This window comes from Medicago truncatula, chromosome 5 (assembly GCF_003473485.1).
Source record: "Medicago truncatula cultivar Jemalong A17 chromosome 5, MtrunA17r5.0-ANR, whole genome shotgun sequence".
Lineage (NCBI taxonomy): Eukaryota > Viridiplantae > Streptophyta > Magnoliopsida > Fabales > Fabaceae > Medicago > Medicago truncatula.
In genome coordinates, this window is record NC_053046.1 from 3888149 (window position 1) to 3904071 (window position 15923).

The 15923-nt window shown below is 32.8% G+C and overlaps 1 protein-coding gene across 1 annotated transcript; it reads left to right on the forward strand.

Moving 5' to 3' along the window:
• The first annotated feature begins 10623 nt into the window (after positions 1 to 10623).
• Positions 10624 to 15915, forward strand: LOC11442971 (O-fucosyltransferase 29). Its single transcript, XM_024784409.2, has 9 exons — positions 10624 to 11166; positions 11261 to 11351; positions 12018 to 12094; positions 12235 to 12323; positions 12414 to 12603; positions 12766 to 12947; positions 13236 to 13338; positions 13592 to 13920; positions 15233 to 15915. Exons 1-9 carry the CDS (start codon positions 10909 to 10911, stop codon positions 15474 to 15476), a joined length of 1563 nt encoding a protein of 520 aa, XP_024640177.2. The 5' UTR covers positions 10624 to 10908; the 3' UTR covers positions 15477 to 15915.
• The last annotated feature ends 8 nt before the right edge of the window (positions 15916 to 15923 follow it).

Below are 15923 nucleotides of genomic sequence, written 5' to 3' on the forward strand. Positions count from 1 at the left end.
AACATATGTCACCTTTAAAATAAATTCATGCATGAACAATGAGATTTTGTTTTTGTGACGTCGACTTAAATCAAAGGTGGGTGAAGAGACATGTTATTTTTACGCGCACTCCTCCTACTTGAGCATGTTGACTTGGATCAAGAAATTTGTTGATTTGGATTGTGAAACTTATATATAGGTGAGTTTTAGATTATATAATTCAAAAAATTTCACGTCTTCGGATTATATAATCCGAACTTAGATTGACTATCATCCCAAAAGAGAGGTCCAAAATGAAAAAATATACATTTCAGATATATATTTTGAAAACCTTTTAAAAAAAGTTCACATTATATAATCTTAACATAAATATCTTTGTAATATAGCAGGGCGCACGAGAAGAGAGAAGTGTGTGAAAAGCAACTACCGAAATACAGTCACCCTGATTAACATGTGTTGAACAACTAGGCCCAATGAAATTATCTTAAGAGCATTGCTAAATGGTACGGATCCTTGCATACGGGATTTGACGAATACACACAACTGTAGTGTTTTTTAAATAATAATAAAATTAATATAAGTTCTACTTTCCACAATACAGGCTAGTTAGTTAATAATATTTTTAATAAAAAATAATAATATAAAACTTGCACTTCTAGAACAAAAAAAAACTTGCACTTATTGGAATAGAAGAGGTGGTTGCAGTTAAAACAAACGGTCCGTAAATAAATTCGTGGATTTTTGTATTGTATTTATCCGTACCACAAGGCATTTCCCTTATCTTAATTTATTCATGTCTATGAAACAATTTTAAAAATTCAAAATTTGAGATGGATAAAGTACTCAATAGGTTTAAAATCAATTCTAAAATAAATATTATTACTCTTGTAATTTAAAATTTTACAACATGTATACCGATCGATTCGGTGGAAATAGCACAATAGGAGCACAAGCTATGGGTGTGGCATACCTACACATAGGGGTGGGTATGGTTTGGTTCGAGATGAAAATTGAACCTGTCTAAACTGAATTGTTTGCTAAATTCAAAATAATCGAACCAAACTGTTTCAGTTCAATTCCAGATTTTTCAATAATAGTTCGATTTTTCTTATTTGGTTCGGTTCAGTTAAGTTGTTTTGTTTTTTTTCCACCCCTACCTACAATGGGGAGTGGTTATGGTGCATAAGGAAATCCTTATGCACCGTGCATAAATCCCAATATAATTGCTTCCTACACCTCCAAAGTGAGCCAAAACCATTTTTGTTCAAAATGAAAGAAATTTGATGGTTGTAATGTGTTTATGCACGGTGCATAAGGAAATGACTTATGCACCATAACTTTTGCCCCTACAATGCTGTTGAAAGCTACATTGTAATTTCAACTCCGTAAAAAAAAAAATGTGCATGTTTTCATCATGGAAATTTTTGTTTTTGCATGAAAACATTTTAATTCATTTCTCCTTTTTCCTAAGTTGTTTCAAAAAGTAATAAGTATATCACGGTGTACGTTTTTCTTTCTTAAATATAAAAATTAAATTAACAAATTTGCTATTTTTTATATTAGTATTTTTAAAACTTTAATCTAATTCGTTAAAAATTTATTTTGATTTTTATTTTGACAAAAAAAAATTATTTTGATGATTGTTGGTTGAGTTGAATTTGAAAAAGACGTACAAATTTGTTAGCATCGAATTAATTTGTGAATTACACAGAGGAGCTATGTTATAATATTGATTAAAGAAAAGTTAAGTCATCAACAATCCCTCCAAAAAAAAAAACTTAGAATCAACAAGTTGATTAGAAAAAAGAGAAATGCGATGTTTTTTTTTTTGTTACAACAAATGTGTTATTTATTCCAACAACATTGTAACCTATCCAATAGCGCTTAGATGAGATTACACGAGTTTCTTCTAGTTTAACCAACATTCTGAGTTCGAATTCAACTTTGAACATGTAGTAGTGTGGGAAAGCTTACCGCTCATTTGAGTCCCACAATGCTTAAAGGATTGATCTCCGTAGTTTTGTGTGGAGGATACCCTGTTTAAAATAAAATAAAATTTATTGAAACCTTTTATAAAGGAAGAAATTACTATCAAAGAAAGTGTAAAGAATTTGATTAAATCACTCCTCTCCACCCTTGGTTCTATTTGTAGGAATTTTCTATGCTTAATTTCGATCGTCTCTTTTCGTTGCGGTGTATAATTTTTCTTAAAAAAACCAGTTTCTCTTTACTGATGTTATAGTGATCATTGGTGAATTTCCAAATTCCTTTTCATTCGTGTGATCCCATTTTCTCATCCCTAACATTGGTGCTCTAATTATCACTAGGGCAGCCTTCCTTGAGACCTCTCTCCATGGTGTTGATAACTCAATTCCAGAAACCCGTCTGCAGTCGTGTTCGTCGCACCTGATATCTTTCATGTTCGAATCAGACCGACAATATACTTAGCACATGGTATAATATGCACGAGTAATTAGATAGTTGTGTACTAGGTTGGACTTGGCATATGCGGTTAGTATATCACGTTGGTTTATGGCAAATTTGGATCAAGTGCCCCGACAAGCTTTGAAGTGGGTGTTTATATACTTGAACAAGTTCTTGAAATAAAGTTAGAAATACATATGAACAACTCAAGAGGAAGACGTTTTAGAGGGGTATTCAGGTTTTTGTCTACTTTATTTGGATTGTTAAAAGGCAAATCAATAACCAACAATGGATTGGTTCAAGTGGTAAGAAACTTGGACTCCTTAAGCAAGTAGTCGGGGGTTTGATCCCCAACTCTTGCGTAAGGAAAAATTTTGCTAGGAGGGGAGAACCTACTTCGTATGTCCAACAAGTTCTCCGATGGAGATTAGTCACTGATAAAACAACGGTGGAAACTTCGTACTGATAACATGGTAACCCAAAAAAAGAAGGAAAATCAACAATTTGTACTGACATTATCTAAAACTCAAGAGGGGTACATTATCCTTGTGGAAGGCATCAAGGAAGCCACATGGATTAAATGGATAGTTGATGAGTTAGAGTCACTCAAGAATGTGCAAAGATACATGGTGATAACCGAAGTTCCATCCATTTTTCTAATTGTCAAGTGTATCATGAAAGGATAAAACACATTGATATTTGTTTGCACTTTGTTAAAGACGTGATTTAATCAAAAGAAGTTGCGGATGAAAATGTTGCTTCAGAAGACAATTTGATATTCATGTTCAATAAGTGATTACTTAGATCAAAGCTCAAGCATTGCTTGAATGTGATCAATTTTTTTAAACAGTAATCCATGGATGGAAAGAGCAACAAGGAGATTGATAGTTAAATTGATATCATGCATCAAAGAAAAGGATTGAAAAACCTGGAAGAGGTTTAATTACCACCCCACCCGCAAGGCGTTCAACAACGGCCGTGAGGCGGGTGGCCTTATGTATGTTTTAGGCTTTTTCTTCTGCCACACCCGCGAGGGAGGTATGCCTATTCGTAAGGCGTGTGGGAGCCTTCACGACGTTGGTGTCTCCGGTTTAGTTCAACCATTTAAGTTTTTTCTTACCCTTTCTTGTGTAATCTTGAAAAGGCAAGGGAGAGAACTTTTATGAAAAATCATTGGCCAAGGGTTGAGTGTCTTAGGACGACATTCTTGGGTTGAGAAATACTTTACAAACATCTTGGGTAGTGATATCTCATTAGAGCGAGGATCAAAGTGTAACATCCCAGAATGCTTTCAGGATTGCCGACTGACCCCACAAACCAACACGAGTCTTTTCAGCGTGTTTTGTCCTCACTCGCACGCTTACTGGGAAACTTCCCGGTAGGTCACCCATCCAAAAATTGCTCCACGTCAAACACGCTTAACTGTGGAGTTCTTATGGAATGAGCTACCGAAAAGAAGATGCATCTTGTTGATATAGGTAGTACCAAACAATTCATATAAGCATTCCTTCTACCATGCAGTCCCATACTTGTACGACCTCAGGATCCCTCTCATTCCGATGTGATTCAATTTTTCCTAGAAGCATGCTAGGAGCCGGACCATTCCCCGCCCTCATCAGCCTCGGGCGTTACATGCCCACCAAGCGGAGGTGTTACATGCCCACCAGCTTCCGCTTGGTTCGTCCTCGAACCACATCGTACTGGGAGAGGTTTGCTCTGACACCATTTGTAACATCCCAGACTGCTTTCAGGATTGCCGACTGACCCCACAAACCAACACGAGTCTTGTCAGCGTGTTTTGTCCTCACTCGCACGCTTACTGGGAAACTTCCCAGTAGGTCACCCATCCAAAAATTGCTCCAAGTCAAGCACGCTTAACTGTGAAGTTCTTATGGAATGAGTTACCGAAAAGAAGATGCATCTTGTTGATATAGGTAGTACCAAATAATTCATATAAGTCTTCCTTCAACCATGCAGTCCCATACCTGTACGGCCTCAGGATCACTCTCATTCCGATGTGATTCAGTTTTGCCTAAAAGCATGCCAGGAGCTGGACCACTCCCCGCCCTCATCAGCCTCGGGCGTTACATGCCCACCAAGCGGAGGCGTTACACAAAACTTTCTCTTTTGATTTCTTTTATGATCTCATTGTGCGTAGAGTGACATGAAAAATTGATAAAAATTAAGGATTGTTCTTCGAGAGATCTTCAATCTAATTTATTGTAACCTCTTTGCATCACTCTTTTCTTTCCTAGATGTATGTCATATTTGGCCAAATTGATAAACAAACATTGGTGTGTTGTTTCTCTACTCTCTTATCCAGGTTCTTTGATTATGCTTGTGGATTTATTTTGCACTTAGTTGTTAGGTTTTTTTTATTTTTTTTATTTTTAAGAATCTAAATTAACCCACCTAAATTGGAACTGGAGAGAATCAAACATATGACCTCGAGGAGGAGGTTTTGTTGTTATTATTGTTTGAGTCTGTCTATAAGTTTGGTTTTCAATAATACTTACTCTATATATTTAAGTTTATTGGTGTGATTTAAGTTCGAATTCGCAACAAAATTATTAAACTTAATTTATTGTACAGTTTTTTTAATTAAGTGTAAAATAACCCAAAAGTAAACTCAATAGGGAACAAAGATATAATGACTACTGACGCAACAACAAGAACAACAAAAAAAGATCATTAAAAGAAACAGCTATTGGCTTGTAATGTAGTGTTACTAACTAAGAAAGTAAGTAACAAAAGGCCAAGATTAAGTGTGAGGAATGGCCTCTTTTATTTCAAAATTTATTATTTCCCATATTAAATTACACAAAGTGTGAGGTTAACCACACCACTTAGTTATCGTTTTTTTCTTTGGTTATTGCTGCTTTGACAGTGTTGTATTGGTTTTAAGTTGTTAATCAATGAATACCATACTTTAGGCATTGAGTGCTCCCATCAAACGAGCCATCTTTTGTTTAAAAATAGAAAAGGAGCAAGAAGAACGGTGTACTTAAGTATTAGTACGCACTAAACTTTTGTAGTGCTACTACTTTTATTTCATCTTGGCTTAATTGCACATTTCCCCCCTATAGTTTGCCAATTGTACGATTTTGCACCCCATAGTTTTAAACGAGCGATTTTGCCCCCTATAGTTTTCCCCCTTTCTGATTTTATGGTCCCATGACATTTAGTGATGATGTGTCTGTTTTTTTATCAATTAATGTGTGCCACGTGTGTAATTCCATTTTTTAAAAAATAAAAAAATGGTATTTTTCAGATTTTCAGCACTAAATTCTATTGTTGGTCACGTGCCTCCTTCTCTCAAAATCTGAAAAATACAATTTTTTTATTTTTAAAAAAAATAAAATTACACATGTGGCACACATTAATTGATAAAAAACAGACACATCAGCATTAAATGTCATGGGGACCATAAAATCAGAAAGGGGGAAAACTATAGGGGGCAAAATCGCTCGTTTAAAACTATGGGGTGCAAAATCGTACAATTGGCAAATTATAAGAGGGAAAAGTGCAATTAAACCTTTCATCTTTTAATGCTTTAAAAGGATCTACTATGTTGTTACTTGTTAGGAGCGACGTTCGTGTGGTTACAAACTTAAATTTACATCATATATATGAACATTCAATGGTTCGAAAATTTAAACATAAGAAATGATTTTGATATAAGCTTTTGGGCATAACTAAATTTACTTTATCTCCCTATCTACGGGAACCTTTAATGTTAGCTATAATATTTTATGTATAAACTTATTCTCTTAGTTTAATTTTAAGTAAATCCTATTTTTGATTAAAAATTCATAAATGCTATCTACTTTTATATTTAAATTTGTTCATTGTATCTCCGCCGTAAGCTTCAATACGAGGAGTATCTATCAAATAAATTTGAACCACGTCAACACAACAACTACTTAATTATCCATAAAATAAAACGGCTACTAATGTGTGACTGTATTTCGTTTTCGCATAATAATGACACTATTGAATTGTTAACCGCAAACATAACACAAGCCAAATTAAAACATATTTAATGACATAGCTACCTTACGTGCTGTTCCTCATTGTCCACCCTGTTTCGCAACCAAAAACTTCTACAACATCACAAGCATATCTTTTTCTTTTTAAATAGTATAGTGGTTAAAATTTAACTATTGAAGTTAAATAAGTTGGAAATTTTGATTTCGAACTCAGTTTTTTAAATTATAATATTCCTACAATTGAGCTATGTTAACGAGACATCACAAATATAGTTCTAACGAAACAAAACAAATGACAAGAGTAGAAAAAAGAATGAAAAGATGGGTTGCAATAGGAGACTTTATCCAAGTCTCAAGAGTTAATTAACTCTTCGTCAAATATATCTTCCGTAGTTCTTTAAATTAGATGTTTGTAACAAGTTCGTTCTTTAAATTTATTTTGTTAGAAGTTGATTTTTAAGTCATAAAATATGCGAACATTTATGAACTATTTAATATTGAGGTTCCTTAAAAAAAACTATTTAATATTGAGATGACAGATCTAAAAAGTGTTTATAACACCAAATATGATTACTTACACACATTTTTATCTTATTTTTGAATTTAAAAATCATTTTACATATAAATATTTTATTAATAACATTATAAATTAAATAATCGATTTCGTTTTAAATCAAGACTGAATAATAAATAAACCTTAATTTTAAGAGCGATAATTTAGTCCTACCGTATTCATTTCTCAAAAGAAATAAAGCATCCTATTAATAAGATTATTAATATAATCCTATCTCTAAAAATGAATATACTGCATATTTAATCGAACTTTTATAGACTCAAAATATTATCAAGAAGTAATTTACTTGTAAACACATATATTTAGACACATCATTTGGACACACATCACATCACTTAGAATATCTCTTATTTCTTAAAGTTAATCCAAACGTAAAAAAATTTCATAGATTTGACCTAACTTTTTTGCTTAATTTTACTATTTTAACCCTAATTAATTAGCCTTGTTTAATTATATCTCTTATTCCTTAATGTTAACCCGAACGCAAAATTTTGCTCTAGATTTAACCCAAATTCTTTGCTTAATTTTACTATTTTAACCCTATTTAATTAACCCTATTTAGTTACATCTCTTCTTATTTCTTAAAGTTAACCCGAACGCAAAATTTTGTCATAGATTTAACCTAACTTCTTTGCTTAATTTTATTATTTTAACCTTATTTAATTAACCCTATTTAATTACATATCTTATTTTTTAAAGTTAACCCAAACGCAAAATGCCATCTCTTATTTCTAAATGTTAACCCGTGAAGCAACATTAACCCTGAATTTAACCTAATTTTTTCGCGTGACTTTAGTATATTAACCCTGTATTTAATTTATGCGAAATGTCATCTCTAATTTTAACCTAATTTTTCCCTCCACACTTTTGCATATAATGTTTATCTAAAGTATAATAAATTATGTTCCTAATTATAAGCTGTATTTTTGGAAAGGAATAACCGTTAACCCGTTTCGCTATATTTAACTTAATCTCTTATTTATAAATGTTAACCCATCTCACTATACTTAAGCTATTATGTTACGTTACTTATAAATGTTAATCCGTCTCGCTATACTTAACCTAATTTTAACTTAATTTTTCCCTCCACACTTTTGCATATAATGTTTATCTAAAGTAAAATAAAATTATGTTCCTAATTATAAGTTGTTTTCTTAGAAAGGAATAACCGTTAATCCGTCTCGCTATACTTAACATAATCTCTTACTTATAAATGTTAACCCGTCTCGCTATACTTAGGCTATTATGTTACGTTACTTATAAATGTTAATCAGTCTCGCTATACTTAACCTAATTTTAACCAAATTTTTCCCTCACACTTTTGCATTTAATGTTTATCTAGAGTAAAATAAAATTATGTTCTTAATTATATGCTGTTTTTTTGGAAAGGAATAACCGTTAACCCGTCTCGCTATACTTAACCTAATCTCTTACTTATAAATGTTAATTCGTCTTGCTATACTTAACCTATTATGTTACGTTACGATATCCAGGACGATGTCATGGAAAATTATACTGTGGTACAGTACCAAGTACCAACGTCTATGCTTCTTAATATTACGAAATACTATATGACAATTATAACATTCATCTAAACTATTTTATTACTTATTACCATCAAATTCCTTAAAAAAACTTATTACCATCAAATATTACCTTCCATATGACTTTTAGGAGAATTGCTGTTCCCACTTTTACTTTGGCTGTGCCACACGAGTAAATTACTCAAATACCCCTCGGCAGTTAACTGCCGAAGTTTTAGAAATACGGCTGCAGTTAACTGCCGAGGAAAACTTTGGCAGTAAACTACCGAGGAAAACTGAAACTTCGGCAGTTAACTGCCAAGGAAACCTCAAACCTGTTTTTTTTTTTTTTTTGACAAAATCCATAAATTGTCATTAATAACAAACCTTTTTTTTTGTTGACAAAAACCATAAATTGTCTTTAATAATATTTATTGATTTTGAATGTTTCAATCATTATTTTGCTACGTTTTAAACAATTGCAGTATTATACTTATGTGTATATATCTTAATAAGAATAACATTTAAATCAGTGTAAAAATTAAGCATTTGAATATTGTTTTGCACATTACTTAAATACAAATAACAATAAAAAAATCGTTAAAATAATTGTGCGCAACGATTTTTTTTAAGGTATAATATGTTGTTATATTTTCTACATTAAAATAATTGTGTATAAAGATTTTTTTTTATTTAAGTAATTTGTAAAACAATATTCAAATACTTAATTTTTACACTTATTGAAATGTTTTTTGAGTACTTAAATGTTAAGCCTAAAACAAAGAAAAAGGAAATAAAAGAAGAAAATTTTGTGAAAGTTATTTGGAAATAAAATAGGCAAAAAAATGAAAAGATCAAATGAGTAATACAATTAAAATAATTGTGAATATTTCCGTAAAAAGGAAATAAAAGAAGAAAATTCCGTAAAAGTTCTTTGGAAATAAAATATTCACTATTGTTGAAGATCAAAGCAGTTATAACAAAAAAAAAAAAGATTTAAAGGAGTAATACAATTAAAATAAATAAGGAAGACAAATCAATAAAATTAAAAACGAATTATTAAGAAAAATCAATCAAAAATGATAAAGACCGCGGAATATTCTCAAAGAATAAAAAAAAAAAAACAGATTTGAGGTTTCCTCGGCAGTTAACTGCCGAAGTTTTCAGTTTTCCTCGATAGTTTACTGCCGAAGTTTTCCTCGGCAGTTAACTGCAGCCGGTTTCATAATTCGGCAGTTAACTGCCGAGGGACATTTGAGTAATTTACTCGTGTGGCATAACCAAACCAAATGTGGGAACAACAATTCTCGACTTTTAGATAGCAAAACTACCCAAGTATATGAAGCACAGCCTAGAAGACCGGCACGCATGTAAATAACGTTCCCTATAAACGGACGGTTGTCATACTCGAAGGGTGACATTTCTCCTTAAAGTTGTAATTTTCATGATCCAATTTCACCCTTGAAAACCTACAAACAATTTATTAGTCCTCTAAATGTAAATTTATTAGTACTCCTCCTTCATTTTTAACCGTCATTTTTGGAGAAATTTTTTGTTCCTATTTAACTATCACTTTAAAGTTCAATGCAACGTTAAATGTTATTTTACCAGTATTACCCTTAAATATTTATTGCGGAGAGAGAAACATATATAATAAAATATTAAATTAATAAGGTCATTATAGTAAAAGTAAAAACAATTGTATCAAAAATAATAATATTATTGATTGACTTGATTTGTGTAAAATGTCAAAAAATAACAATTAAAAAGAAACGGAGCGGTACTAATTAGCACTAGTACACCATTGTTTAACACCTAGTCAGCACTTTATCCGGCTTTGCGGCAATTATTCTTAACCCATTTCAACCACAATAAATAAAGTCATAATATCATATCATATGTAATGTAATGGATCCATCCCCTTCTATCACATTCTTCCCATTTCCATCACGTTATTCCATTTCCACCTCAGTATTAAAATTAAAATTATCTATTAAGAAACAAAACTAAAATTAATTATATCTTTGTTTCTTACACACTGAACTCGGATCCGATCCAATCCCAAAATCTTAGTACTAATACTAATACACACAATAAAATATAATAATAAATATTGCCTATGTAAGAAAGGACAATTGTGTTGTTGTTGTTATTGTTGTGTTGCTGTTTCCTCTTCACTCCTCAACACAAAACCAAACGAAATCAAATCAAACCAACAACAACACACTGCTTCTGTTTCTTTCTTCACTCCTCAACAAAAAAAAAAAAAAACAGTTACAACAACAACAACAACTAATTAGTTTCTTCTTTACACCTTCACCAATGTTCATACATTACTAACAAAAAAAACAATGAGGGTTTTGGGTTTGTGTATGTAACCTTCCCAAACCTAACACCGAAGCTAAATCCAAAGCTAAAAATGGGTGTGAGTGTAGGTAAGGCTTGGAGGTTAGGAGTATTATCAACAAACCTAGCTTTATTATCAAACAACAACAACAAGAAGAAACAACAACAACATGTTTGTTCTCGAAAGAACAACATGACGATCTCGTGGTCTTTGGTTTGTGGTTTGATGCTTTTTGTTTTGGGTTTAATTTCGCTTCTTACTGGTCACATGCTTTCTGATCTTGAATGGTATTCTCATCGATTGGTTCATCCTACTTTTTACTCTAGATTGGTAATTTATTCATTCCTTATTAATCTTTCTATTTTTATTTATTTTTTGTTTAATTTAATGCTAATTATAAATGTGTTATTTTTATTTTTTGTAGGATGGGCATTACCGTGCACCAATTGATATATGGAAATCTAAATTGTCTAAATATTACTATGAATGTAGTGACAGAGGCCGCGATTATGCTCGTAAGTTTCTTAATCAAATTTTAAATTCGTCAATTTTAATTATAGTTATGTGTATTTTCATAGTTGGTTTGTTTTGCTTGATTGTATTTTTAGGTTTTGGAGTGCATTACATTGTACTCTTATATTCATATTGTAATGCTTTTTTGTTTTAGTCCTGCAAGTTTTTTTTTTTTTTGTTTGGATTCGGTCCTTGCATATTCGAAAACCGTTGCTTTTAGTCTCCAGCGTGAGCTTATTGGGGCACGCATGATGTCAGAGACTACAAGCAACATGTTTTGTAAATGTAGGGACTAAACCCAAACAAAAAAACTTGCAGGGATTAAAACCAAAAACACGAATTGCAGGGATTAAAATCATATTGAAACCCTATTTCTATCACATTACTTGTGGAACTACTAAATCTTCTGATTCTAAATATGTATACATTCAGTATGAGCAAAACGAGTAGTGTCCTTGAAAGACTGCTGTATCGAGTGAAACGGGCATTGTACTCATATTGAATGTTTCATTTGTGGTGTGTTGTGTTAGTGGACTTGTGAATAGATTGAAGAGCTCCATTTTGTATTTTGGTTTGTTCATGAATAAATGATCTTCTTAAGAATGGGTTGAGTCATACACTAACTTTTCCATTTCTTACTTTCTTCTTTTCATAATCGGATAATATAGCTGCTGTGCGTGAGCAGATGTCGAATGGCTACTTGCTTATTGCAGCTAGTGGAGGTTTGAATCAACAAAGAACTGGGGTAAGTAGGACATGAGTTTTGTGATATGAGTTTTAAACAATTTTCTCTTATCCAGTTAGCTCTGATTCAGTTGTTTCCTGTGAATATGAGGCTTTATGAGACTTTTGATTATGACCGGACAATTATGATTCTTCATCCAGATAACAGATGCTGTAGTTGTTGCACGAATTCTTAATGCTACGCTGGTTGTGCCTGAGTTGGATCATCATTCTTTTTGGAAGGATGACAGGTAACTGCAGATTCTATCAAGCAATCCATATAAGAGTCAAGTTTAATGGTTCATTTAATGAGGACACTTTTGTTTGAAATTTGAATACAGTGACTTTATCAATATTTTCGATGTTGATTGGTTCATTTCTTATCTCGCAAAAGACGTCACTATTGTCAAAAGAGTTCCTGATAAGGTGATGAGATCAATGGAAAAACCCCCATATACAATGCGTGTCCCAAGGAAATCAGAACCCGATTATTATCTTGATCAAGTTTTGCCAATTCTTTTGAGACGACAGGTGTGGCCACTTGCTTGAAATTTTTATTTTAATGGATGTTTTGATTCACCAAATAACTGTCTTGATGAAACATAAGAACTTTGTTTTGGTCAATTTGCAGTGTTTCTGTGAATTTGACTGTGGTAAGGTGATTGAGTAACTAATGTTTAGGAGATGTTTCAGGTTGTACAATTGACGAAGTTTGACTTTAGACTTGCGAATCACCTTGATGACGAGCTACAAAAACTACGATGCCGTGTTAATTTCCATGCTTTGAGATTCACAAAACCTATTCAAGAACTTGGTCAAACAATTGTTACGAGAATGCAGAAGATGGCTCACCGTTTCATAGCAGTCCATTTGAGGTTTTGCTTTTCTGCACAACTTCCTCACAATGTTTTGAAATTGAATGAAAGTCATTTAATCATGTAAATAAATGTGAAACATTTGGGAGTATTTGTTTACTTATACTTTGGGTTTGTGGTGCTACAGAAATGAGACCTCAAAATCAACTTTCTCGTGCAACTCAATAACAACAATACATTATTAACACATTTTCTTGTTTCATTCCAATGTTAGAAATAAGAGTTTGGGATGCGCATAGGATCCTTTGTAATTGCAATTAACAATCTCTCATGATTCTTTTATTGCAGATTTGAACCAGATATGCTAGCCTTTTCAGGTTGTTATTTTGGTGGGGGAGAGAAAGAAAGAAATGAGCTTGGTGAAATCAGAAAAAGGTGGACAACATTACCAGTAAGACTACAACCCATTGACTTCTAATGATACAATCTTAAGCATTCAACTAGCAAGAGTGTGGCATTTTGTCCTTTCTTAACAGTGCTGACTTTCTAAATGTGCTGAAAACCTACACAGTTTCTTGAAACATAGCCTGATATGCATTCTAAGTAAAAATTATTTTGCCATGCAATACTTCTTAAATTTGAAGCTAATTATTTATCTTTACGTTGATATGAAATGATTGAGCCGTTGCCTTGTGATAAAATAGGATTTGAGCCCAGATGGAGAACGGAAGCGAGGGAAATGTCCTCTTACTCCTCATGAAGTGGGTTTAATGTTGCGTGCACTTGGTTTTACGAATGACACATACCTCTATGTTGCATCGGGAGAAATATATGGAGGGGACGAGACTATGCAGCCTCTCAAAGATCTTTTCCCTAACATCTATACAAAGGAGATGCTTGCTGATGAAGAGCTGAAACCATTCCTTCCATTCTCATCCCGCCTAGCTGCTGTAGACTACATTGTTTGTGATGAAAGTGATGTATTTGTTACTAACAACAATGGCAACATGGCCAAGATTCTAGCTGGTCGAAGGTAAGAATACAAAACTACTATGGTGTCCTCCTTTTGTTCGTAGTTCGTTTATTATATAAATGGGCGTTCTTGTTTTTTTAAATATCATTTAAACGCAATCAACAAAGGATTGTCCACATCTAATGGAATAGCTAGAATCATAGTGATGATTATTCTGTTAGGAAGCGTGGTTACTATGCTGTATTATTTACTTTTGATTTATATTAGAAATAGGTGGGAGAGCGGTCAGCTGTGTGGTTTCGCTTGAATTTAGAAAAACTTGTTTATGTTCTGTTTATTCATTGGCATTCTTATATTCAGAAAAGGAATAAATTATAAGATCGAAGTTGTCGAAAGAAACAGAGTATATGATACAAAACTGTGTTAGAAATTATTCTTGTAACATGTTCAATGGAGGTATGACCTATTCCTTCACATTTTTCATCTGTTGATTATTTTACGAGTCTTCTAGGGTGTGCTCTCCCAACTTGAACAGTTTTAAGGATAAATTGATTTAGCACTAGGAACAACACAACTGCATATCTCGTTTATTGTTGGAGTTAGCGAAGTCCAATTATCAGGCATATTTTGAAAATTTCAAGGAAAGTTGAGGTTGTTTTAGTATAATATATGCAGTTCCTAGGTCATAACTTTTGTTAAATAAGTTTATATATTTTAGCTTTAGCCCACAATGCTCTCTGCTAAGGAGTAATGACCATTCTCCAAATGTGGTTTAGACCATAGGCACCTTCACTTAATAAAATTAGCAAAACCCTGTTCAGAAATAAAATTGGACACAGTTGTGGATAGTAGATTAGGTGGGATAACATTCAATTCAAATCTTGTATCACATAAAGGCAACTGCTTTGCTAATATTCGAATAGTAGAGTTTAAGCTATACCTAATTAACGTAGCAATCTGAAGTGAAAGTTTGTTTTTTCCAATAGTTAATAATAATTGCGGATACATAAATTTCATTATTTATCATTCCTTTTCAACTTTGTCATTTACAATAGTGTTTCGAGTTGATTTGATTTTTCTTTGGCTAAAACAAAAATTCTCCTATGAAAAGTATAACTTGTTACAGGGGGTTTCTGTAAAGCTTTTGTATGGAATTTGGTTCGCCTCTTTTTTATAATCAATAAATTCCAAACTTGATGCAAAAGTATGTATCTCAGAGATTCAGGTTCTTTTAAGTTGTCATGCACATGTGCTTCTGTGGGCTATTATTAGTATCAATCACTTTTACTGCCTATTTTTTTTCCTCAACCTGTGATTTTTGGTTAAAAAGCCTTCTGTTTAACATTTCTCTAATTCTCTTTGTTTATAATAGGAGATATATGGGTCACAAAAGAACAATTAGACCAAATGCAAAGAAGCTTAGCACACTTTTCGCGGGAAGGCATCAGATGGATTGGCATACCTTCGCCAGAAAGGTTAAGGCATGCCAAAGAGGATTCATGGGAGAGCCAGATGAGATGAGACCTGGACGAGATGACCATCACGAATTTCCCAGCTCTTGTGTTTGTGAGAGACCATATGTCGATGAAAAACTCGGTACAAAGATTGATACCTGACTGGCAGACTGTAAAAGATGAATCAATGTTCAAAGGAACTTGAAGGACCGGCACATGGTAAATTTAGCAACTTTGGACGAGGGAGGTTATTTGTGGGGAATTTTTTTTGCTATGGATCCACCTCGCCTGCTAGCTTGTTCGACAGCTGAACATCAATTGACAAATGAAATGCCACAGTGCCTCCATTTTCACACTCCAATTGTAATTGTAAATCATCAGGAGGGTCTTAGGATAAATGGGTGGCTTAGTTTAGGTCCTAGAGACATCAATGCGTTGCCAAATGTTAATAGATAAATATAAATACATAAGCTTTGTGTAAATTACATTCAAGTTTATAGCTGTAGAACGTGATAGTGTTCTAGATAACCTCCAACAAAAAAATTGAATGACTTATTTTGTTCTATTTAAAAGAGCTTATCAACAAAATTCACACTCTTAAGTGCGGTA